Source organism: Ipomoea nil, unplaced genomic scaffold, assembly GCF_001879475.1.
Source record: "Ipomoea nil cultivar Tokyo-kokei standard unplaced genomic scaffold, Asagao_1.1 scaffold1834, whole genome shotgun sequence".
Lineage (NCBI taxonomy): Eukaryota > Viridiplantae > Streptophyta > Magnoliopsida > Solanales > Convolvulaceae > Ipomoea > Ipomoea nil.
In genome coordinates, this window is record NW_017618262.1 from 498,980 (window position 1) to 526,243 (window position 27,264).

The following is a 27,264-nucleotide window of genomic DNA, read 5'->3' on the forward strand; positions in this document are numbered from 1 at the left end:
GACAATGTATGTTAACATCTTACTAGCTCCAATTGAACAAGTTTACACCTCAAAATTTTATCAATGCATTAAAACTTCTAAAGAAATTTGTAAATTAATTTTTACTATATCATTATATTAATATCTATTGTAACCATATATTTTGAATTATTTATTATCATCCTCAATTGACAGCAATTGCAGCAATTGTCATGGACAAACTCTCAAAACAATTTGACTCAACAAGGAATGGAAATTAAAAAAAAATCATTGATTTCATTATTGTTGAAGAAAAGTATGTATGGCACTTTATTACTCTTATTAATTAAATAAATTAGTAGTTACAACAAAAAATTATACATATGCATTTAATTAATTTAGAATTAGATGTCTATAATGCTTTATTTAAAAAAATTATTCATTATAAACAATTTTAAAAGAAATATAATTTGCTTTATTTAAAAAAATTATTCATTATAAACAATTTTAAAAGAAATATAATTTCATTAGTTATATTATCTTTATTTTCTACAATTCAAAGATTCCTTACCTTCATATCTATTAATTTATTATATTCACTACATTGTTCATTGTCTTCTTTTTTACATTATCTTGTAATTAAATATCAAAGTTATAATACAAACCATGTTATATATATATATATATATATATATATATATATATATATATATATATATATATATATATATATATATATATATATATATATATATATATACCAAGTATTTTATACAAATATAATAAATATTAATATTTTGTTCAATACTTTCATGATAACCTACGACACACATCTCACAACACATGAAACATGTAGGGAAAAAACTACCACTACTAAATATCAATAGGTGTTTGTACGCTAAAGAGTTCATATTACAACTAAAATCTCACTCATATATACAGCAAGACAAATCTAAAACTTCTTACACCATAATCTCATTACATGATGAATCCGTCTATGCTGCTATCAGTAACCTAATTGCACATGACACACTATCAATAAAAAAAAGAAAAAAAAAAGAAGACATGTACTGAAGATGAAAACAATAACAATGCTACCCAAAAGAGAATTAAGAAGAATTAGAGAAATTTAAACCAAAAGTAGTATTTATTTAGACTATCGCTTTAAGACTAAGTATTTAGACTAACGTTATTACAAAGTTACAAACATTTATTTTAGTGACAATTATAATCAATCTCTCATATATTATCTTGCATTTATAAATTATCGATTTAAATAAACAAATTCAACATTTATTTACCTATGCATGAACATATCCTATATAATATTGCATTGATATACTTTGAAATACTTATTTAAAAATAATTATTGGGCATTATCACATCCGCGTAAAAAAACTAGTCATCTAATAATTGTGAAATTATTTTGTCATACACATGGCCGGTTTGAGTGACAATTTTTTTTTTTTTAAAAAATATAAGATTTAATTATCGTTATAGTTACAAAACTTATTACATATTTGAAATCTGAAATAATTTTCTTAATTTAATTTTATCAATTCTCATTTTATCGTCTCCTCACTCACCTCTCGAGATCTCACGCACATATATATTTCAATGAACAATGAATCATTTAAAATCTAAATACCTAGTATTTATCTCAAATATCAACTCAATCAAAATATACATACAATAAAATGGTATACAAGAAACGTGCGTCCCATGTGAGATTGTGCATGTGTCCAACCACAAGGTGGAAACCCACAAGTTTCAACAAATTATTAGGGTTTGGTGATTAATTCTGCAAGCTAGAAATGACTGGAATCTTGCAGTAAGAATTTAGGAAATATAAAGGGTAGAGGCTTGAAGTAGAAGAAGATCGCGGGAGTAGCCAATATTGTGTACCTGGTCACTCCTCTAATAATTTTTTTTTTTTTTTAATACTATTGAACTTGTTATATGTAGTATTTGTTCTATATACTTTTTCAACCTATTGAAATCCAACGAGTCAATACCGCCTCTACAAGTTCGAACCCATAACCTCCCATTTGGGAGAGTCACTTCATGCCGCTTAACCACAAGATCTTTAAGTTGGCCACTCCTCTAATAATTAGTTTGCGGTTAATTATTATTATTATTATTATTTTTTGAAACAAAACAAAAACCTTCATTAATGACTTAATAAAACGGCGATACAAGTCGGTGGGATAAACGCCCACTCCCCCAAGACAGACTCCGAAGCGATTGCCCGAGCAAGCTCATGAGCCACACGATTCGCTGTTCTCCTAATATGGACCACCTCTACAGTCATTAGCAATCGACAAACATTGCTTCACAATTAAACCTACGTATGAAAAATTAACAGTGCGGGAATTAAAAGCGTTACAAAAATTCAAACAATCAGATTCAAGCAAACAATTTTCTCGGCCTTGCGCTTTGATCCACGCCAAAGCCCCTTTGGCTGCAAGAACCTCAGCCAAAAACGGATCGCTAACACCATCGAACCACCCACTCTTCGCTGCAACAAAACGGCCGTCATGATCTTGTATAACCGCGCCAAAGCTAGCCCCAGTCACGAAGGTAGCCGCATCAACGTTACATTTCGTTGAATTCTGAGGCGGCGGCGTCCAGTCCCCAGCGCTACCGGTGAGCCTAGCTGGTCATGTGCTGTAGAATAGGCTGTTGCCCAACTTTCTTGAAGATATTTGGTCCGTTCGTGAGCCTCCTCCACGGATAGAGTTTTGTTGTGCCAAACAACCTCATTGCGTAAGGGCCAAATAGACCAGAACACAGCAGCGAGCTTAACAGCCGCAGATGTGGACGAGCTTCCAAGCGTGGAGTCCATGAAACTGAGAAGCCCTCTCCCCTGCAAAATATCGTCGACTTCCCATACTCGTCGCGCAAACACACACTCGTAGAGCAGGTGCTCCGTTGTCTCCGTCGCGTAGCCACCACCGATCCATACCTTCTTCAGTCGCAGATTGTCCCGGACTAGTAGCACACCGCCACAAGAAATTATTGATTGTAGGTGGGATCGGCAGTGCCCACAGAGCCTTCCAAGCACGAAAGCCCCCAGGTTCCACATATTGCATATCGTCTTGAGTGAGGAGTTGATAGCCATGCCTAACCGTATATCTCCCTCGGATGTCCCCCACCCACCTCTATGAATCTTTAAATTGATTGTTTACCGGAGTTGCGAGGATTCTTTTCACGTCAGTAGCCAAGAAGAGATCACGGATAACGCTTTCATCCCATCTCCCCTGGTCGTCAAGCAAACCCCTGACTCTAGCCTCCTACAGATGTTCAGCGCACGGGGTGTTAAGCGATTCATTATTAGATTCGGCCAGCCAATTCCAGCCCCATATCTTCGTGTCTAACCCATCACCAATGCGCCGTGCAATGCCCAGCCTTAATACACATTGTCCGATCACAATACTCCGCCATATAAAACTCGGGTTCCCGCTTAGTTGTGCCCCCATAAAATCAGTAGTGGGATAATATTTTGCCTTTAGTAAGCGGCTAACCAAAGATTCCGGATGAATTAACAATCGCCAACCTTGTTTGGCCAATAAAGCTAAATTGAACTCGTGCAGCTTCTTGAAACCAAGACCACCCTCCGACTTCGGTTTACACATCCGGGTCCAACTCAGCCAATGTATACCTCGACTCCTCGTACCACCACTTCCCCACCAAAACCGGTTGAACATCTTTTCTAATGTATCACAAACACGTAACGGTAGTAAGAAGGACGACACGGTAAAAATAGGGAGAGCCTGCGCTATACTCTTGAGTAGAACTTCTTTACCTGCGCGGGACAAAAATTTATGCATCCATAAACCTATACGGGTCCATACATTTTCTTCAATGTATCTGAACGTGGCTGTCTTATTTCGCCCCAATACTGACGGGAGGCCCAGATAACGCCCCAGATCAGTAGCGGCACAGACCCCCATACATTCAGAAACCAAATCCCTCACGTGTGTTGCCGTATTGAAACTATATATCGCGCTTGACTTCTCATAATTAATGAGCTGCCCCGAAGCCAAACTGTATAAGTCTAAACAACCCTTAACTTTTAATGCTTCTTGTTGGGTGGCCCTGAAAAATAATAAATTGTCATCAGCAAAAAATAGGTGAGTGATAGTCGGGGCTCCCCGGGCCACCCTCACCCCATGAATATCCCCTCAGGCCTCTGCCTGTTGCAGAAGGATTGACAATCCTTCGGCACATATGATGAATAGGTAAGGCGACAACGGGTTCCCTTGCTGGATCCCCCGGGTAGGGCACACCTGACCCACAGCCTCACCATTTACCAAAAATAGCATATTTCACAGTAGAGACACACAACATTATTAAGTCTGCCCACCCCCTATCAAAACCCAACGCCCCCAGCATCCCCCCCCCCTCCAAAAACGACCACTCCATCCTGTCGTACGCCTTAGCCATATCTAGCTTTAGCGCCGCCCACCCCATAGCCCCACTGGTTTTTCTCCGTAAGTAGTGCCCAATCTCACCGACCACTATGATATTGTCAGTTAAAAGTTTCTCAGGTACAAACGCACTTTGCGATTGTGACACTACTTGATCCAAACACCCCTTCAATCTATTAGCTAACATTTTAGCCAGCACTTTGTATACTACGTTACAAAGCGCTATCGGGCGCAAATCAGCGACCTTCTCCGGGACCTTCTTTTTTTGGGATTAGGACAATGTTGGACTCATTGAGTCCCGGTGGAAACCTCTTAGTTTCCACACAGTTAATAATAAATACTGATAGATCATGGCCTATCACCGGCCAAAAATGTTGAAAGAACGCCGGCGACAGCCCGTCCGGCCCCGGTGCTTTCTCAGAAACCATATAAAAAGAGCAGTTTTTACATCCGTTATCGTGAACGGCTGTAACAGGGAGACGTTCATCTCATCTATCACACGTTGACGAATACGAGCAAAGAGATCCGGGCTGCCAGACTCGGAACAGAAAATAGTTTCGAAATACCTGAGTATTTCCGTGTGCATTGCAGTCCCGTCCACCCATTCACCACTCTGATTTTTGACACGAGTAAGAGTGTTTCGTCTGTGCCGTACCGTCGCGGCTTTGTGAAAATACTTCGTATTCGCGTCCCCGTGCTTCAACCAAAAGTTATTTTGATCTCTGCTTCCAAAACACTTCCTCTGCACGAATGAGCGTTTCCAACTCACCCTCCGCTGCCATGAACTCTTCAATCCCAACAAGAGTACGATCCTCTTTAGGCCGTGACAATGTCCGACGGAGTTCCTTTATTCTGTAGCCAAAATGCCGAAAATGTTCCCCACCCCACTTCAACAATCGTTCACCACAGACAGCAAGGCGATCCTGAAAACTCTGCCCCACAGACAAACGCTAGGCTTCGTCGACCACTCTTGCACACCCATCCTCCAAGAGCCAAGCCGATTCAAACTTAAAAGCTCGCATGGCCGCACGTACAGGTCGCGTCTCGAGATCAACCGAGATCGCACAATGGTCAGACGAGCGAGTATAAATGCTACTGACCAAAGCCTCGGCATGTAATTCCATCCATTCCGTTGTTGCCACAGCCCTATCCAGGCGTTCCTCCACCCACGAGTCAGTCCCCCGGCCTTTCTCCCACGTGAAATTTCCCCCCGTCATCCCCAAGTCATTGAGCTGACAATCCCCCAGCGCATCGTTGAATCCTTCAATAAGCGACGCCGGATGCGGGTGAGTTCCTCTTTTTTCCGATAGGCAGGCTATGTCGTAATTTTTACCCACTACCAGCCAAGGTAAGGTAGATTTATCCTTTAGTTGGCGCAGAAGATCCCACGTAACTTGTCGCCGTGTCCTGTCCGGTTCACCATAAAAACAAGTGAGCCTCCATGTCGGTTTCCCTGGAATGGTTACCTCCGCGTCAATGTGATTGATGGAGTAACTTAATAATGTCGCGACATCCGAGTCTCGCCAGAATAACGCAAGTCCCCCTCCCAAACCAACACGATCCACATAGAACACCCCTTCAAACCCCAGTTTCACACGCACTTGCTCCACCAGATTAACACACGTTTTCGTCTCCATCAAGAAGACGAATAAGGGTCGCTGCTTGGACACAATGCCCAAGAGTTCTCGAACTGTTTGGGTGCCACCCAAACCCCGGCAGTTCCAACTGAGTAGACTCATTGCACTGGGCGAGCCTGGTCCACCAGACTCGCCTTCTCCAGGTTTTTTGGCGATTCCGCCATCTGTACGTCCTCTTCATGCAAACCATCCATTCGAACCACCTCCTCCCTTCGCCGTTTGAGATCACCATGCAATCTGCCACTCTCTTCCATTGCCACCAGGGTTGCTGGGGGAGGCCCAGCGTCCGGGGTAATGGGCCCTGCCGACGATTGTGATGTTGGTGATAGCAGCCACCGTGCCCCTACCGGCTTCACCTGTCTCCTAGGACCTGCCCGCATCCATGCTCCGAATGGGAAAGCATCCGGCAGAATACCCTGATCATATACGGTCTTGCAAAATTTATCCGAATGCTATAGGATCCCACAACAGTAACAGAAAGTGCCCAATCGCTCATACCGGAACGTGATCCATTGAGATGCCCCGTCGCGGTGCAACAGCTTCATACGTCTCTTCAGCGGAGCTGATACACTCATCCGCACCCTAATCCTGTAGAAACTTCTCCAAGCCCCTCCAAAATTGAACGGATCCGCCGCGATAAAACTCCCGACGTAATCACCGATCTTAGCCACAAAATCAGGGGAGGCATACATCGCAGGCAATCCATGAACCTGGACCCAGAAAGGAATAGAATCCAGCGCTACATCCTCCGGCCTGGTTCCCACCGGTACCTGATCACAAACAAGCAACTGGTTGTCGAAAGACCAAGGGCCATCCTCGATCACCCGCTGCAAATCCTTCGAGTGCGGAAATTGGAATAAAAAGAGATCATCGACGAGAGTCACCGCATACATGCCCATCACCGGCCGCCAAACAGATGCCAAAACTTGTTGCATATGTTCGATCTTGATCAGACGATCAGTAAGAAAACGTCCCACGAGATTATGGTGGATCGCCGCATAAGGTACAGTCTTTAATTCCGGCGCCTCCACCCCCCCCCCCCCCCCCGCGTCTCTTCCTTTGCAAGCGAAAATTCCGTGCACTGCTGCTCAAGCGGACGAACGTCCATGTTGATCGAAGCGATCTGGCTCGGAAAAAGAGATAGGATAACACTGATGTAAAAGATCAACACAAAAGCCATCAGAAAACGAGGGTTATAAGAAACCCTAGAGGCCTAGGGAGAACACTCTCTCAGATCATGATCGAGAGAGGGCCACTATCGGAGAAGCTGATCGGAGATCACGATCAAAGGTTGCGAAGATTGCGGAGCATTTGCGAGAGAATAAAAAATTGTATATGTATGCGATTAATTAAAAATTATTTCCTTATTTGTGTATTTCTTTGATGATTAATAGTGGCTATATCATTTTGTCCTATGATTTTTAATTTCTTTATTTCTTATTACATTCTCCCTTTTTAACAATTTATAGAAATTAAATTAAAAAGATTAAACAACTGGAATATAAGACACTTAACATCTCACAAGTTTCAAGACTTCTTTATATATAGATAGCCTATAAGATTAGATGATAGGACTATAGGGATGAAACGTTACATCTAATCAAGGTTTTCAGAAGGCGCTGTTGTGCCAACAAATCCTTTACCTTAGACTGCCATTACTCAAAATTCTATGTAACATCAAACTTTGATACTTTGAATTTTGTACTTGAACTGATCATCTCAACAGTGCTCTAATACCAATTTGTTACTAGTAACTGCTAAAACATTACCTTCACTATAATCTGAGTCATCATCATGTACCACATTCACAACCTCTTATTACTTTTTCAACTTTGGATAGTCTCTTTTCATGTGTCCAATCTCTTTACACTTGTAGCACCGAATTTTCTTGCTATTTCTGAACATAGACCTAGAGTTTCACTTTCGAGAATTATCCATTCTCGCTTCCTGACTCGCCTTAACATACAACTTATCATTCTCCTACTTTCTGCATACACTTATTATGAGCATGCAGGGCTGAAGAGATCTCATTGTATTTTATCATGTCTTTCTCGTATGTAAAATAGTCACTATATGTTCAAAGGAAAGAGGTAATGGACATAGCAAGATCATCTTCTTGTCTTCATCTCCAATCTTGACATGCCAGATATGAAATTATCTAGTTGAAGAAATTAATATGATGCACCAAGTCGGCTGATCAGGTGACGACAGGCTTGTCATTTGAATCATCGGAGTCGTACATACGTCTCAAGAAGAGGTTTAGCAGGCTCGTATAATCTACTCTTCCTACAGGAATCAAGGAGCTGTTGTATTATGGAGTTATTTGCCCGGAAGAACCCATAAAGCGAGATCGGCAGAACGGTACTGTCCGTTATTTAAAACATCACTAGCAGTATAATTACATCAACAGAAGGTCCCATGGCCTTCATTGCTTACTGCACGAAGCATTCTGGCATAGTGTATGGTTGTTTACGTCAAATCCAAGGATCCGTTATCGATAGGCTTTTTATTCTTATCATCGCAGTCCAAGTCCGCCGCTGTCGGTCAGTCTTCTCTGCCGGTCGCCGAGTACTATTCAATCGCCCATATATCTCGTTAATGATTGCCTCACTCTACCAATTTCGCAGGGAACATCGAGGAGTCGTCTGAATACGAGCGGATAGGTCAAAGTGAGCGAGGAAGAGGCAGGTATGTTGACTAGAAAGATCCCGCATGAAAACATGGAGTCGGCATGGGAGTGAAGCCGGGAGGCAGGCATGTTATCTAGAAGCTCGACGACTGATTGCATGGTGGCCTAGAAGCTAATATCCTGGTAATTAGAGCCTCTATCTCTCCTTCAATTAACCCCAACTTCGACTCGATGACTGACGATTATATTCATATAATTTACAGGCTCACAAAATTTTCCTTTTCAAACCTCTCTGCCTTGTGCAAAGCAGGATGCTTTAAAATCGTCAACAAAGGTTACATCTTCGCGAATGATTCCAATACACAACATCAATTCCCCTCACTTGATCTTGCTTGCGATGATGGTGGGAGTAGTTTGGTCTGTTTCACCACTCTTTTGTTCCTCAGAAAGTGGCCGACTGTAAATGCTTCAAACTAGTAGAGGGCCTGTAGTCAACATGGAGAGTGTTGACGCACGACGACCAGTACGTCGGAATAATTTGGCGGCGGCTTCTTCGCTCCTATACTTGCCGGAAGTGGACTCAGACTCGGCGACGGGATTGGGGGGTTTTGGTTGCCGACTCTACATCATGAGTCAGAAGCTGGTTAATCAGTGTTCCCTTCCTCCATTGATAGCCACGCATATGCAGGTACATAACTGGTTAGGCCCTTCTCATATGTCATATATTTTGAGGTTGCATCTTTGTAATTAATGTGGAAAATTCTATTTTCCCCTGAATGTCATGTACGATAGATATGCATTCTTTATGCCAAATTTGTAGGAATGTAGAAAATTCATTCTTTCCTCTTGATTGCCACGCATAGTGGATATTCACCTTCCTTATGTCATGTGTAAAAATATGGCCCTTATGTAGTGATCTTTCTTTTCCCCTTTGGTTGCCACGCACAGTAGGCATACACCATTCTTATTTGCCACGCATGTGCCGCTTCAATTCTCATGCTTTAATCCTTCTTGGGCCGTGTGAATATATGAAGACTAAAGGCATTTCATATGTCATAAAAATCCCTTATTCACATATCAAAGGCCATCTTACTGATTAGGGGGCAAAAGCCTGTGACGATAGTCGGCGTGCTTAATTGTTTTTTGTTATAATGGTAGGATCGCAGCTCTTGATATCAACTTGGAATTTTCATTCCTTGGCACTGGAGGTTGTTGATTGGGACACATGTTGCGTAATCCCTTTTCAAGCCCGTTGGAATCATACTGCTCATATGCTTAGTGTAACAAAAACCCTCAACATAATAAAGAGTAAGGGCAAGATAAAATAACTGTGACCACAGTGTTTACCGTTACAGTCGTGGTGGGGGAACCATTTATTCGGCGTCCCGACTTCTTGATTCCCCCGGCCGAGTCCCTCAATGTGATGGACCGGCCCTCTCTTGCTAACAATTTTAATTTAAATACTGCATCTATTTTAAATGGTAATGGTTACCTCTTGTAGACCTCGATACGCAGTTTTCTTTGTTTGATTCTCTTCTAGTCCTCTCTTTGGTCCACGGTTCTCCATGAACCTTCTCAATCTTCCGTCCGTAGCGGACGCTCTCCGAAATTGCTCAGACAAAGAGGTAAACGCGACCTTTTATCACGATCCCCCAAACGGCGCCAGTGATGGTTTTTGGGTTTTCGGGCCCAAGGAGGTCCAACACAACCTTTAGCTGGAGGATACACCTTTCAATAAAGCTTGCTAAAATAATATGGGCTCGATGATTTTGACGTGGAAACCGAAAGGAAAACCACGGGCCTTTTTCGGCGGTGCCAAGCCTAACTCCACTATGTATTTTGTAGGTGTCTTTGTACATGTTGTATGGCTACTTTGTATATGTAATATGGAAATATTGTGTAGGGAGAGTGTTATACTTTGTACATTGAGAGATGGAGTATGCTTCTTGATGGTATGAAGGCGGAGTCTTCTTCGTGCGTGGAAGAGTGGTGGAGCCTTCTTGGTATATTGTGGAATGAGGCCTTCTTGGGAGAGTAGTTGTGGGAGAGTGATAGTAGTCTTCAAGTGTGTAGGAAGAGTGCTTGGGAGAGTCCTCCCATGTATGTATGAGTGAGTGGTAGTATTTGGGAGAGTCCTCCCATATCTAGATGAATGAGTGAATGACCCTTTTCTTCTTGTCTTCTCCTCCTTTTATAGCTAAGCCCATCCCAAAAGTGTCCGTTGGACCATTTAGTAGGGTAGTTAATAGGTATTAACTTGGTTATTAGTGGGATAATAAGTGGGAGACTTAATAGGTAGCCTTTATTTGGGGGGTTATGGATGAGGTAGATAAATAGGGTAGTAAATAGGACTTTAAGGGTAGATAATTAGGAGTTTAATAGGGGCTAACGGCTAGTTTTAGGCAGACCTTCTATTCGTGCTGATCCCACACTCGCGCCGACTCCTCGGTTTGGCTCGTATCTCTTTTGGGCTTGCTCCATTTTCTTCTTGGGCTTCCCTTCTTTGTCTGGGCTTTATCTCTTTTCTTCTTGGGCCCCGAGCCCACGGGGTTCACACCCCATCAACTAGTCCCTCACTTTTCTATGTCTCGTACTCAGCAGGGCATGGAAAAGTATATTGTCTTGCCTCAAAACTCGCTTTATTAGCCGCCTCAATTTTTGCCGACTCTTTGTTCAAGATTCCAAACGACTCCATCCTCATGACTTCTCTTTGTTTGCCATATGACCGACTGCTTCGGTGGATGTGACCCTCTGGCTTCGAGCCCCTCTTTTCATTAGCCGTCGAAGTGAATCTTAGCTATTAACTTTTTCTTTCTCAAATAAACCTCTAAGGGTTCGGACCCTCGATTTCTTCTTTATTCGCCGAGTCCCTCAGTCGAGGCGACTCTTCGATGGTAGCTTCTTTTCCCTCTAAGAAATGCCTAGGGTCGGAACCCTGGTTTCTTTCTTCTTTTCTTCTAGAAACACCTAAGGGTCGGAACCCTTGTTTCTTTTCTCTTTTCTTCTAGAAACGTCTAAGGGTCGGAACCCTTGTTTCTTTTCTCTTTTCTCGCCGAGTCCCTCAGTCGAGGCGACCCTTTAGGCTTTTTCTCGGAAACGTCTAAGGGTCAGTGCCCTTGTTTCCTATCTTTTCTTGCCGAGTCCCTCGGTCGAGGCGACCCATTAGGCTTTTTCTATCTCAGAAACAGTTTAGGGTCAGTGCCCCGTCGTTTCTCTTTATACTCACCGAGTCCCTCAGTCGAGGCGACTCCTGTAGGTTTTTTCTCGGAAACGTCTAAGGGTCGGTGCCCTTGTTTCCTATCTTTTCTCGCCGAGTCCCTCAATCGAGGCGACCCCTTAGGCTTTTTCTATCTCAGAAACAGTTTAGGGTCAGTGCCCCGTCGTTTCTCTTTATACTCGCCGAGTCCCTCAGTCGAGGCGACTCTTTAGGCTTTTTCTAAGGGTCATAGCCCTTGTTTCTTTTCTTTTTCTCTCGCCGAGTCCCTACTCGAGGCGACTCCTTGCTATGATTCTTCTTCTCTGAGTAAACCTCTTGGACTCTTGGTTCTTTTACTAACTCGAGTGACTCTCGGTTGTAGCTTTTCTTTTTCTTCCCTTTATATAGCCGCTGGTAGATGAGAAATTCCATGAGCAAGTAAATTTTGGAAAAGTTTTCCTCGGGTTGTGCGGCACATGGACTGGAAATTAAGCCTGCCCCGTGTGCAGAAGAATCCATCCTCCAAACTCCCATAAGGGATAATACCCGGTCAGACTCTTGGAGTCGGCTTTTGAATAAAAGGGCGGACATCCTGGACCTACCCGGTCAGGCTCTTGGTGTCGGCCTTTGAATAAAAGGGCGAACCTCCTCAATCTGTCTCATATTCTTTAGTATTTCCCTGTGGTGAAAGAATTTTGGTGCTAGAATTTTAAAATCACACCTTTATGAGGAAAAAACATTCTCATATTAAGGCAAGAGGGGTTGATCCCTGGCCTCCTAATTTCCTTCCATAATCTTTGTACTTTTTTTTTTCCATACTTGCGTACTGTCTATCCAGGGGGATTGGCGAAAACATCTCCATAGTCTTTAATTCATGCCTTAAATTTCCATAAACCTTCCCGTGAAAGGTTTCAAACTCCAAGAATCTTGGACTTTAATTGTCGTATAACACGCATGCTCTTCCAAAAAATATGTTTTGGAATGGCAATCACCGTATTTAAATATCAAATTCCCTTTTCTGAACATCGTGCATTTTCCACCAATTAGATTAATTCCAAATTTTCTTGAAGACTTTCTTTCACCGCCTGACCGCCTTGCCGATTTCTTTGTCGATTATGGATGATCAAGGGAAAAACGGAGATCATTTGGAGCTTCACCCTCAAAGCTCGTAAGTTCACGCCTTCTATAGAGGACTGAAAGTAGAGTGCCCCTTCTCATCCATCAGGTCACCACGAGGGTATGCTACTGGTGGAATATTCATCCTATCTTCGGAAAAGCCACATAGCCGTATGACGAACCAGACTGGACCATTCTTAATTTCCATTTCTCCTGGCCAAATCTTTGAACAATTCTTGAAGAAGTTTCCATCTTCTTTCTACTTTATTCAAATGAATATATCATGAACATGAAGCATAGGGTCTATGATTTTTTATACCCGGTTCCGGAGGTTGGTGCTGCCTCGTCTGATTAATTGGTGTTTTGGCAGGAGAATAGTCTCCGCTCGATCTGCACGGTGATAATGGGCGACGATTTTTGGAGTTGCGACGGAGAGGTGCGGCAATAGGCGGCGGAGCCAGAACCTCCAGCGATGATGGTGAGCGGTGGTCTGTACGTTCGGTGGCGTTCTTCGACGGCCAGCGTTGGTGGTGAGGGCGGTATTGAAGTGGGAGTCTGCCTACTCAAGTTCCACGTTGTTCTGTGATTCTAGCTCGAAAGCGGCGACCATAAACAACTCCACCGAATCGGCCTTCTCGCCTACTGCCGACTGTTGTTTATCCTCGTCGATCATATAGTCTATGGCCGACTGCTCTTTTGATAGGTCGCACTGCATGGATTGTTCGCCGTTCAGTGAGTTGGTCCTCGGCGTTGTCTTCTCACGGTTTCCATAAGTAGCATGTCCCATTAACAAGCGTTCATTTTACTCACTTGACAGGTATAAATCTCCCTTGAGGAGATGGCGTCGATTCAGAGGACGGGGAGGCTTTAAAACGATGGAGGCTCAGCCGATTAAGGGGATCGACGGCGATTGCCAAGCAGCTGGTGATGAGAATGGCCTGGCCGACTTCACTCCTCTGTTCACCGAAAAATGGCCGACCCTTTCTTCGTTTTCTGAAGGTCCATCGCGGCGATTCGGGCGAGACCGAGTGGTATTTCGCAGCCGACTCTCGATCCTTAGCCACAGGCGGTCGGCCGCCAGTGAACGGCAAGGGGCCTAGCTGGAGATCTAGGTCTTGAAATAGGGTGAGAGAAGCCATCCCCGTTTTCTTCTTGTTAATTACAAATAAAGATTGTAGACTCCTGAGCGCATAGAGAACCGAGCAACGCAGTCGGTGGCCTTCTGTGATGTAAGATTCATCAATCCCCTTATTTCCATCACGTGGTGATCTCATGTTGGTTCGCCAACATTCTGACATTATATTTTTCTTTCTATATACATTTCATCTTCTGACTTTCTTATTCTGATTTAATCTTCTTGTCGATCGAATTGTGAGTACATCGTTAAGTCCATAATCGGTGACGAACAGGATTTGAGGCCTCTGTTTCTCTCTTCCTCTTTTCCGATGGTAGTCCCCCAGTCATCACACTCTGCGATTCTGCGCGACACATCAGAGTCCACCGCCCGAACGCTATCTAAGCACTGCCGAGTTTGTCATTCTCTAAGCGCCTCTGCCTATCTCTGACTTCCGGGGTGCTTGACCATCCTACTCGCCTAGTTACATGGAGAATCCACCCGGCGAACATGCCTGGATATGCTCGCTGGTTCTAAACGGTCATTCGGTGGGGGCCTTAACCGGCTGAAAGAGTCGACATGGTGGTTATTGGCGCAGAACGAGTGGTCGGCGGCTGATCATCTCGACTGGGGGGGGGGGGGGTAACAGAAGAGTCGGCAATGGTTGGCTCGGCCAGGATGCTTATCGGCGATGGGCAAGCAGTCGGCATTAGATTTGACGCCCTTAGCGAAATCGCCGGGATTTTGTTTGTCGACCAGCGAGACAGAGCATCTCGACCCACGACCATGACTCTACGTGCGACGGAGCGTGTCGGGCGTGGGGAGAAGAGAACCAGGACTAGCGGCGGTGGTCTATGCGTCTAGTGAGCCCCGCATACTTCCTCGATTCCAGAATCCTTAGATCGAGCAAACTGGCGGAAGTGGCAGTGGAGAGTCTCGGGTGATGTCGGCCAGCGTTGGTGCGTGCCGGTGATCGGACAGCGGAGAGCTCTTCATCTTTATTGTTTGGGTCGGCCGGGCCCGAGTCGGCTGATCAGGTGACGACAGGCTTGTCATTTGAATCATCGGAGTCGTACATATGTCTCAAGAAGAGGTTTAGCAGGCTCGTATAATCTACTCTTCCTACAGGAATCAAGGAGCTGTTGTATTATGGAGTTATTTGCCCGGAAGAACCCATAAAGCGAGATCGGCAGAACGGTACTGTCCGTTATTTAAAACATCACTAGCAGTATAATTACATCAACAGAAGGTCCCATGGCCTTCATTGCTTACTGCACGAAGCATTCTGGCATACTGTATGGTTGTTTACGTCAAATCCAAGGATCCGTTATCGATAGGCTTTTTATTCTTATCATCGCAGTCCAAGTCCGCCGCTGTCAGTCAGTCTTCTCTGCCGGTCGCCGAGTACTATTCAATCGCCCATATATCTCGTTAATGATTGCCCCACTCTACCAATTTCGCAGGGAACATCGAGGAGTCGTCTGAATACGAGCGGATAGGTCAAAGTCAGCGAGGAAGAGGCAGGTATGTTGACTAGAAAGATCCCGCATGAAAACATGGAGTCGGTATGGGAGTGAAGCCGGGAGGCAGGCATGTTATCTAGAAGCTCGACGACTGATTGCATGGTGGCCTAGAAGCTAATATCCCGGTAATTAGAGCCTCTATCTCTCCTTCAATTAACCCCAACTTCGACTCGATGACTGACGATTATATTCATATAATTCACAGGCTCACAAAATTTTCCTTTTCATACCTCTCTGCCTTGTGCAAAGCAGGATGCTTTAAAATCGTCAACAAAGGTTACATCTTCGCGAATGATTCCAATACACAACATCAATTCCCCTCACTTGATCTTGCTTGCGATGATGGTGGGAGTAGTTTGGTCTGTTTCACCACTCTTTTGTTCCTCAGAAAGTGGCCGACTGTAAATGCTTCAAACTAGTAGAGGGCCTGTAGTCAACATGGAGAGTGTTGACGCACGACGACCAGTACGTCGGAATAATTTGGCGGCGGCTTCTTCGCTCCTATACTTGCCGGAAGTGGACTCAGACTCGGCGACGGGATTGGGGGGTTTTGGTTGCCGACTCTACATCATGAGTCAGAAGCTGGTTAATCAGTGTTCCCTTCCTCCATTGATAGCCACGCATATGCAGGTACATAACTGGTTAGGCCCTTCTCATATGTCATATATTTTGAGGTTGCATCTTTGTAATTAATGTGGAAAATTCTATTTTCCCCTGAATGTCATGTACGATAGATATGCATTCTTTATGCCAAATTTGTAGGAATGTAGAAAATTCATTCTTTCCTCTTGATTGCCACGCATAGTGGATATTCACCTTCCTTATGTCATGTGTAAAAATATGGCCCTTATGTAGTGATCTTTCTTTTCCCCTTTGGTTGCCACGCACAGTAGGCATACACCATTCTTATTTGCCACGCATGTGCCGCTTCAATTCTCATGCTTTAATCCTTCTTGGGCCGTGTGAATATATGAAGACTAAAGGCATTTCATATGTCATAAAAATCCCTTATTCACATATCAAAGGCCATCTTACTGATTAGGGGGCAAAAGCCTGTGACGATAGTCGGCGTGCTTAATTGTTTTTTGTTATAATGGTAGGATCGCAGCTCTTGATATCAACTTGGAATTTTCATTCCTTGGCACTGGAGGTTGTTGATTGGGACACATGTTGCGTAATCCCTTTTCAAGCCCGTTGGAATCATACTGCTCATATGCTTAGTGTAACAAAAACCCTCAACATAATAAAGAGTAAGGGCAAGATAAAATAACTGTGACCACAGTGTTTACCGTTACAGTCGTGGTGGGGGAACCATTTATTCGGCGTCCCGACTTCTTGATTCCCCCGGCCGAGTCCCTCAATGTGATGGACCGGCCCTCTCTTGCTAACAATTTTAATTTAAATACTGCATCTATTTTAAATGGTAATGGTTACCTCTTGTAGACCTCGATACGCAGTTTTCTTTGTTTGATTCTCTTCTAGTCCTCTCTTTGGTCCACGGTTCTCCATGAACCTTCTCAATCTTCCGTCCGTAGCGGACGCTCTCCGAAATTGCTCAGACAAAGAGGTAAACGCGACCTTTTATCACGATCCCCCAAACGGCGCCAGTGATGGTTTTTGGGTTTTCGGGCCCAAGGAGGTCCAACACAACCTTTAGCTGGAGGATACACCTTTCAATAAAGCTTGCTAAAATAATATGGGCTCGATGATTTTGACGTGGAAACCGAAAGGAAAACCACGGGCCTTTTTCGGCGGTGCCAAGCCTAACTCCACTATGTATTTTGTAGGTGTCTTTGTACATGTTGTATGGCTACTTTGTATATGTAATATGGAAATATTGTGTAGGGAGAGTGTTATACTTTGTACATTGAGAGATGGAGTATGCTTCTTGATGGTATGAAGGCGGAGTCTTCTTCGTGCGTGGAAGAGTGGTGGAGCCTTCTTGGTATATTGTGGAATGAGGCCTTCTTGGGAGAGTAGTTGTGGGAGAGTGATAGTAGTCTTCAAGTGTGTAGGAAGAGTGCTTGGGAGAGTCCTCCCATGTATGTATGAGTGAGTGGTAGTATTTGGGAGAGTCCTCCCATATCTAGATGAATGAGTGAATGACCCTTTTCTTCTTGTCTTCTCCTCCTTTTATAGCTAAGCCCATCCCAAAAGTGTCCGTTGGACCATTTAGTAGGGTAGTTAATAGGTATTAACTTGGTTATTAGTGGGATAATAAGTGGGAGACTTAATAGGTAGCCTTTATTTGGGGGGTTATGGATGAGGTAGATAAATAGGGTAGTAAATAGGACTTTAAGGGTAGATAATTAGGAGTTTAATAGGGGCTAACGGCTAGTTTTAGGCAGACCTTCTATTCGTGCTGATCCCACACTCGCGCCGACTCCTCGGTTTGGCTCGTATCTCTTTTGGGCTTGCTCCATTTTCTTCTTGGGCTTCCCTTCTTTGTCTGGGCTTTATCTCTTTTCTTCTTGGGCCCCGAGCCCACGGGGTTCACACCCCATCAACTAGTCCCTCACTTTTCTATGTCTCGTACTCAGCAGGGCATGGAAAAGTATATTGTCTTGCCTCAAAACTCGCTTTATTAGCCGCCTCAATTTTTGCCGACTCTTTGTTCAAGATTCCAAACGACTCCATCCTCATGACTTCTCTTTGTTTGCCATATGACCGACTGCTTCGGTGGATGTGACCCTCTGGCTTCGAGCCCCTCTTTTCATTAGCCGTCGAAGTGAATCTTAGCTATTAACTTTTTCTTTCTCAAATAAACCTCTAAGGGTTCGGACCCTCGATTTCTTCTTTATTCGCCGAGTCCCTCAGTCGAGGCGACTCTTCGATGGTAGCTTCTTTTCCCTCTAAGAAATGCCTAGGGTCGGAACCCTGGTTTCTTTCTTCTTTTCTTCTAGAAACACCTAAGGGTCGGAACCCTTGTTTCTTTTCTCTTTTCTTCTAGAAACGTCTAAGGGTCGGAACCCTTGTTTCTTTTCTCTTTTCTCGCCGAGTCCCTCAGTCGAGGCGACCCTTTAGGCTTTTTCTCGGAAACGTCTAAGGGTCAGTGCCCTTGTTTCCTATCTTTTCTTGCCGAGTCCCTCGGTCGAGGCGACCCATTAGGCTTTTTCTATCTCAGAAACAGTTTAGGGTCAGTGCCCCGTCGTTTCTCTTTATACTCACCGAGTCCCTCAGTCGAGGCGACTCCTGTAGGTTTTTTCTCGGAAACGTCTAAGGGTCGGTGCCCTTGTTTCCTATCTTTTCTCGCCGAGTCCCTCAATCGAGGCGACCCCTTAGGCTTTTTCTATCTCAGAAACAGTTTAGGGTCAGTGCCCCGTCGTTTCTCTTTATACTCGCCGAGTCCCTCAGTCGAGGCGACTCTTTAGGCTTTTTCTAAGGGTCATAGCCCTTGTTTCTTTTCTTTTTCTCTCGCCGAGTCCCTACTCGAGGCGACTCCTTGCTATGATTCTTCTTCTCTGAGTAAACCTCTTGGACTCTTGGTTCTTTTACTAACTCGAGTGACTCTCGGTTGTAGCTTTTCTTTTTCTTCCCTTTATATAGCCGCTGGTAGATGAGAAATTCCATGAGCAAGTAAATTTTGGAAAAGTTTTCCTCGGGTTGTGCGGCACATGGACTGGAAATTAAGCCTGCCCCGTGTGCAGAAGAATCCATCCTCCAAACTCCCATAAGGGATAATACCCGGTCAGACTCTTGGAGTCGGCTTTTGAATAAAAGGGCGGACATCCTGGACCTACCCGGTCAGGCTCTTGGTGTCGGCCTTTGAATAAAAGGGCGAACCTCCTCAATCTGTCTCATATTCTTTAGTATTTCCCTGTGGTGAAAGAATTTTGGTGCTAGAATTTTAAAATCACACCTTTATGAGGAAAAAACATTCTCATATTAAGGCAAGAGGGGTTGATCCCTGGCCTCCTAATTTCCTTCCATAATCTTTGTACTTTTTTTTTCCATACTTGCGTACTGTCTATCCAGGGGGATTGGCGAAAACATCTCCATAGTCTTTAATTCATGCCTTAAATTTCCATAAACCTTCCCGTGAAAGGTTTCAAACTCCAAGAATCTTGGACTTTAATTGTCGTATAACACGCATGCTCTTCCAAAAAATATGTTTTGGAATGGCAATCACCGTATTTAAATATCAAATTCCCTTTTCTGAACATCGTGCATTTTCCACCAATTAGATTAATTCCAAATTTTCTTGAAGACTTTCTTTCACCGCCTGACCGCCTTGCCGATTTCTTTGTCGATTATGGATGATCAAGGGAAAAACGGAGATCATTTGGAGCTTCACCCTCAAAGCTCGTAAGTTCACGCCTTCTATAGAGGACTGAAAGTAGAGTGCCCCTTCTCATCCATCAGGTCACCACGAGGGTATGCTACTGGTGGAATATTCATCCTATCTTCGGAAAAGCCACATAGCCGTATGACGAACCAGACTGGACCATTCTTAATTTCCATTTCTCCTGGCCAAATCTTTGAACAATTCTTGAAGAAGTTTCCATCTTCTTTCTACTTTATTCAAATGAATATATCATGAACATGAAGCATAGGGTCTATGATTTTTTATACCCGGTTCCGGAGGTTGGTGCTGCCTCGTCTGATTAATTGGTGTTTTGGCAGGAGAATAGTCTCCGCTCGATCTGCACGGTGATAATGGGCGACGATTTTTGGAGTTGCGACGGAGAGGTGCGGCAATAGGCGGCGGAGCCAGAACCTCCAGCGATGATGGTGAGCGGTGGTCTGTACGTTCGGTGGCGTTCTTCGACGGCCAGCGTTGGTGGTGAGGGCGGTATTGAAGTGGGAGTCGGCCTACTCAAGTTCCACGTTGTTCTGTGATTCTAGCTCGAAAGCGGCGACCATAAACAACTCCACCGAATCGGCCTTCTCGCCTACTGCCGACTGTTGTTTATCCTCGTCGATCATATAGTCTATGGCCGACTGCTCTTTTGATAGGTCGCACTGCATGGATTGTTCGCCGTTCAGTGAGTTGGTCCTCGGCGTTGTCTTCTCACGGTTTCCATAAGTAGCATGTCCCATTAACAAGTGTTCATTTTACTCACTTGACAGGTATAAATCTCCCTTGAGGAGATGGCGTCGATTCAGAGGACGGGGAGGCTTTAAAACGATGGAGGCTCAGCCGATTAAGGGGATCGACGGCGATTGCCAAGCAGCTGGTGATGAGAATGGCCTGGCCGACTTCACTCCTCTGTTCACCGAAAAATGGCCGACCCTTTCTTCGTTTTCTGAAGGTCCATCGCGGCGATTCGGGCGAGACCGAGTGATATTTCGCAGCCGACTCTCGATCCTTAGCCACAGGCGGTCGGCCGCCAGTGAACGGCAAGGGGCCTAGCTGGAGATCTAGGTCTTGAAATAGGGTGAGAGAAGCCATCCCCGTTTTCTTCTTGTTAATTACAAATAAAGATTGTAGACTCCTGAGCGCATAGAGAACCGAGCAACGCAGTCGGTGGCCTTCTGTGATGTAAGATTCATCAATCCCCTTATTTCCATCACGTGGTGATCTCATGTTGGTTCGCCAACATTCTGACATTATATTTTTCTTTCTATATACATTTCATCTTCTGACTTTCTTATTCTGATTTAATCTTCTTGTCGATCGAATTGTGAGTACATCGTTAAGTCCATAATCGGTGACGAACAGGATTTGAGGCCTCTGTTTCTCTCTTCCTCTTTTCCGATGGTAGTCCCCCAGTCATCACACTCTGCGATTCTGCGCGACACATCAGAGTCCACCGCCCGAACGCTATCTAAGCACTGCCGAGTTTGTCATTCTCTAAGCGCCTCTGCCTATCTCTGACTTCCGGGGTGCTTGACCATCCTACTCGCCTAGTTACATGGAGAATCCACCCGGCGAACATGCCTGGATATGCTCGCTGGTTCTAAACGGTCATTCGGTGGGGGCCTTAACCGGCTAAAAGAGTCGACATGGTGGTTATTGGCGCAGAACGAGTGGTCGGCGGCTGATCATCTCGACTGGGGGGGGGGGGGGGGGGTAACAGAAGAGTCGGCAATGGTTGACTCGGCCAGGATGCTTATCGGCGATGGGCAAGCAGTCGGCATTAGATTTGACGCCCTTAGCGAAATCGCCGGGATTTTGTTTGTCGACCAGCGAGACAGAGCATCTCGACCCACGACCATGACTCTACGTGTGACGGAGCGTGTCGGGCGTGGGGAGAAGAGAACCAGGACTAGCGGCGGTGGTCTATGCGTCTAGTGAGCCCCGCATACTTCCTCGATTCCAGAATCCTTAGATCGAGCAAACTGGCGGAAGTGGCAGTGGAGAGTCCCGGGTGATGTCGGCCAGCGTTGGTGCGTGCCGGTGATCGGACAGCGGAGAGCTCTTCATCTTTATTGTTTGGGTCGGCCGGGCCCGAGTCGGCTGATCAGGTGACGACAGGCTTGTCATTTGAATCATCGGAGTCGTACATATGTCTCAAGAAGAGGTTTAGCAGGCTCGTATAATCTACTCTTCCTACAGGAATCAAGGAGCTGTTGTATTATGGAGTTATTTGCCCGGAAGAACCCATAAAGCGAGATCGGCAGAACGGTACTGTCCGTTATTTAAAACATCACTAGCAGTATAATTACATCAACAGAAGGTCCCATGGCCTTCATTGCTTACTGCACGAAGCATTCTGGCATACTGTATGGTTGTTTACGTCAAATCCAAGGATCCGTTATCGATAGGCTTTTTATTCTTATCATCGCAGTCCAAGTCCGCCGCTGTCAGTCAGTCTTCTCTGCCGGTCGCCGAGTACTATTCAATCGCCCATATATCTCGTTAATGATTGCCCCACTCTACCAATTTCGCAGGGAACATCGAGGAGTCGTCTGAATACGAGCGGATAGGTCAAAGTCAGCGAGGAAGAGGCAGGTATGTTGACTAGAAAGATCCCGCATGAAAACATGGAGTCGGTATGGGAGTGAAGCCGGGAGGCAGGCATGTTATCTAGAAGCTCGACGACTGATTGCATGGTGGCCTAGAAGCTAATATCCCGGTAATTAGAGCCTCTATCTCTCCTTCAATTAACCCCAACTTCGACTCGATGACTGACGATTATATTCATATAATTCACAGGCTCACAAAATTTTCCTTTTCATACCTCTCTGCCTTGTGCAAAGCAGGATGCTTTAAAATCGTCAACAAAGGTTACATCTTCGCGAATGATTCCAATACACAACATCAATTCCCCTCACTTGATCTTGCTTGCGATGATGGTGGGAGTAGTTTGGTCTGTTTCACCACTCTTTTGTTCCTCATAAAGTGGCCGACTGTAAATGCTTCAAACTAGTAGAGGGCCTGTAGTCAACATGGAGAGTGTTGACGCACGACGACCAGTACGTCGGAATAATTTGGCGGCGGCTTCTTCGCTCCTATACTTGCCGGAAGTGGACTCAGACTCGGCGACGGGATTGGGGGGTTTTGGTTGCCGACTCTACATCATGAGTCAGAAGCTGGTTAATCAGTGTTCCCTTCCTCCATTGATAGCCACGCATATGCAGGTACATAACTGGTTAGGCCCTTCTCATATGTCATATATTTTGAGGTTGCATCTTTGTAATTAATGTGGAAAATTCTATTTTCCCCTGAATGTCATGTACGATAGATATGCATTCTTTATGCCAAATTTGTAGGAATGTAGAAAATTCATTCTTTCCTCTTGATTGCCACGCATAGTGGATATTCACCTTCCTTATGTCATGTGTAAAAATATGGCCCTTATGTAGTGATCTTTCTTTTCCCCTTTGGTTGCCACGCACAGTAGGCATACACCATTCTTATTTGCCACGCATGTGCCGCTTCAATTCTCATGCTTTAATCCTTCTTGGGCCGTGTGAATATATGAAGACTAAAGGCATTTCATATGTCATAAAAATCCCTTATTCACATATCAAAGGCCATCTTACTGATTAGGGGGCAAAAGCCTGTGACGATAGTCGGCGTGCTTAATTGTTTTTTGTTATAATGGTAGGATCGCAGCTCTTGATATCAACTTGGAATTTTCATTCCTTGGCACTGGAGGTTGTTGATTGGGACACATGTTGCGTAATCCCTTTTCAAGCCCGTTGGAATCATACTGCTCATATGCTTAGTGTAACAAAAACCCTCAACATAATAAAGAGTAAGGGCAAGATAAAATAACTGTGACCACAGTGTTTACCGTTACAGTCGTGGTGGGGGAACCATTTATTCGGCGTCCCGACTTCTTGATTCCCCCGGCCGAGTCCCTCAATGTGATGGACCGGCCCTCTCTTGCTAACAATTTTAATTTAAATACTGCATCTATTTTAAATGGTAATGGTTACCTCTTGTAGACCTCGATACGCAGTTTTCTTTGTTTGATTCTCTTCTAGTCCTCTCTTTGGTCCACGGTTCTCCGTGAACCTTCTCAATCTTCCGTCCGTAGCGGACGCTCTCCGAAATTGCTTAGACAAAGAGGTAAACGCGACCTTTTGTCACGATCCCCACAGACGGCGCCAGTGATGGTTTTTGGGTTTTCGGGCCCAAGGAGGTCCAACACAACCTTTAGCTGGAGGATACACCTTTCAATAAAGCTTGCTAAAATAATATGGGCTCGATGATTTTGACGTGGAAACCGAAAGGAAAACCACGGGCCTTTTTCGGCGGTGCCAAGCCTAACTCCACTATGTATTTTGTAGGTGTCTTTGTACATGTTGTATGGCTACTTTGTATATGTAATATGGAAATATTGTGTAGGGAGAGTGTTATACTTTGTACATTGAGAGATGGAGTATGCTTCTTGATGGAATGAAGGCGGAGTCTTCTCATGTGGAGTCTTCTTCGTGCGTGGAAGAGTGGTGGAGCATTCTTGGTATATTGTGGAATGAGGCCTTCTTGGGAGAGTAGTTGTGGGAGAGTGATAGTAGTCTTCAAGTGTGTAGGAAGAGTGCTTGGGAGAGTCCTCCCATATCTAGATGAATGAGTGAATGGCCCTTTTCTTCTTGTCTTCTCCTCCTTTTATAGCTAAGCCCATCCCAAAAGTGTCCGTTGGACCATTTAGTAGGGTAGTTAATAGGTATTAACTTGGTTATTAGTGGGATAATAAGTGGGAGACTTAATAGGTAGCCTTTATTTGGGGGGTTATGGATGAGGTAGATAAATAGGGTAGTAAATAGGACTTTAAGGGTAGATAATTAGGAGTTTAATAGGGGCTAATGGCTAGTTTTAGGCCGACCTTCTATTCGTGCCGATCCCACACTCGCGCCGACTCCCGGGTCGAGCCGACTCCTCGGTTTGGCTTGTATCTCTTTTGGGCTTGCTCCATTTTCTTCTTGGTCTTCCCTTCTTTGTCTGGGCTTTATCTCTTTTCTTCTTGGGCCCCGAGCCCACGGGGTTCACACCCCATCATGCCCAATCTCTTTACACTTGTAGCACCGAATTTTCTTGCTATTTCTGAACTTAGACCTAGAGTTTCACTTTCGAGAATTATCCATTCTCGCTTCCTGACTCTCCTTAACATACAAATTTTCACTAGATCATTCTCCTTTCTGCATACACTTGTTATGAGCATGCAAGTGTTGACCATATAACCATTAATGTGCAATCCAACTATCAGCTTAGATTTTTATTTGAGACGGAGCACATGCTTTAATTTGGTATCAGAGACAGACCAAAGATCATGGGTTCGAATCTCTACGTCACCCGATAAGCGATTGCTTGGAACTCACCTTCGTCACCCGATAAGCGATTCCACGTGTTGCTTAGAACTCACCGCACGGGGACGTGTTGAGCATATAACCATGCGCATGCTTTAATTGCAGGGCTGAAGAGATCTCATTATATTTTATCGTGTCTTTCTCGTATGTAAAATAGTCACCAATGTTCAAAGGAAAGAGATATCTTTCTCGTATGTAAAATTGACACCAATGTTCAAAGGAAAGAGATAATGGACATAGCAAGATCATCTTCTTGTCTTCATCTCCAATTTTAACATGCCAGATATGAAATTATCTAGTTGAAGACATTAATATGATGCACCAAGTCTAAATTCTCCCGCATTAAGCTCATAAAGCCTTTTTTTTTTTTGTTTTTTGTTTTTGCCCAATAAAGCCTTTGCTTTAGATAAAGTTTGTTCATTAAAAAATTTTCTTATGAACTGAATTTCCAATTCATTCCATATTTCTTTTGGGGTTTCTAGGGCCATAACGTGATAAACAATTTTATCAGGCATAACCGAATGATTCCTACTCCCTCCTTCAAATCCTCATCCTTCCAATCCATCTCTCCTAGATGAGTTTTCAGACGGCCCTGTTGTGCCAAAAATCCTTTACCTTAGACTGCCATAACTCAAAATTCTATGTAACATCAAACTTTGATACCTCGAATTTTGTAATTAAACTGATCATCTCAACAGTGTTCTAATACCAATTTGTTGAAATTAACATGAACAATAAATAATAATAATGACAAAAAAAAAGTAAATAATGCATGATTTATATGGTACGGCTATGTACCTACGTCACAAAGTGAAACTAATCTTTAATTCATAGTGATTATGATGGTGGTGATACTATACTTTAGGATACAACCAATGTATCCTTGTACAATAGGTATAACCAAATTACATATTAAAGTTATTTAAAATACAAGTACTAAACTGTAAAACGGACTTACAAAATTCATTATCAAAACTAAAAATATGTAGAAAAAATCTTAAAAGAAAAAAGTAACAAAATGAACAATAAAAAGGGGAAAATAATGCAAAGAAAAAATCAAAATTCAAAATAAAATAAAAGAACTAAGTGTCCGTTTGGAATCAATTGGGCAACGAAAAAGAGACTCAATTGGGCAAAAAGTATCTTTCTAATTTTTTAGTCAAAAAACATATATATATATATATATATATATATATATATATATATATATATATATATATATATATATATATATATATATATATATAGATTTAAGATCATATGAGAACACTTGCTTAGGTGAGAACGTGAGAACAAATCGTGTACATCCATCTAATATTTTTTAATGGTCTAGATTAGATGAAGTGTGTGCAAACGCGCATTAAATGTGTGCAAACGCGATTAAGTGTGTTTGCACACATTTAATGCGCGTTCGCACACACTTAATCTAATCTATACCATTAAAAAATATTAGATGGATGCACTTGATGTGTTCTCATGTTCTCACCTAAGCACATGTTCTCACTGGAACTCTACCCTATATGTTCTCACCTATATATATATATATATATATATATATATATATATATGATGGGGTGTGAACCCCATGGGCTCGGGGCCCAAGAAGAAAAGAGATCAAGCCTAAGAAGAAGAAGCAAAGCCCGAGAAGAAAATGGCGTAAGCCCAAAAGAGATACGGGCCAAGTCGAGGAGTCGGCGCGAGTGTGGGATCGGCACGGGTAGAGGGTCGGCCTAAAACTAGCCGTTAGCCCCTATTAAATTCCTAATTATCTACCCTTAAAGTCCTATTTACTACCCCACCATTCCTAACCTCCCACTTATTACCCCATCTTATTACCCCATTATTATTATTATCCATAACCCCCTAATTATCACCAATCACTACCCTACTAAATGTCCAACGGACACTTTTGGGATGGGCTAGCTATAAAAAGGAGGAGAAGACAAGAAGAAAGGGGTCACT

At 43.7% G+C, this 27,264-nt stretch overlaps 2 protein-coding genes across 2 annotated transcripts; both read right to left on the bottom strand.

Moving 5' to 3' along the window:
- Positions 1-5,338: 5,338 nt before the first annotated feature.
- On the bottom strand, positions 5,339-6,127 carry LOC109192809. Its single transcript, XM_019343516.1, has one exon. It carries the CDS (start codon positions 6,125-6,127, stop codon positions 5,339-5,341), a length of 789 nt encoding a protein of 262 aa, XP_019199061.1.
- Positions 6,124-6,960, bottom strand: LOC109192810. The gene is made up of 2 exons (XM_019343517.1): positions 6,547-6,960; positions 6,124-6,441 (listed from the first exon to the last, which is right to left on the bottom strand). The coding sequence occupies exons 1-2, from the start codon at positions 6,958-6,960 to the stop codon at positions 6,124-6,126; spliced, it is 732 nt and encodes a 243-aa protein (XP_019199062.1).
- Between the last annotated feature and the right edge of the window lie 20,304 nt (positions 6,961-27,264).

What these genes read in the sequence shown, in the direction of transcription:
- LOC109192809 (XM_019343516.1), bottom strand. Translation starts at nt 6,127, where the DNA reads ATGAGTCTACTCAGTTGGAACTGCCGGGGTTTGGGTGGCACCCAAACA.
- LOC109192810 (XM_019343517.1), bottom strand. Translation starts at nt 6,960, where the DNA reads ATGCAACAAGTTTTGGCATCTGTTTGGCGGCCGGTGATGGGCATGTAT. An exon ending in AGCTGTTGCACCGCGACGGG is followed by an intron (nt 6,442 to 6,546) that starts GCATCTCAATGG and finishes GTATATGATCAG; the next exon opens with GGTATTCTGCCGGATGCTTT.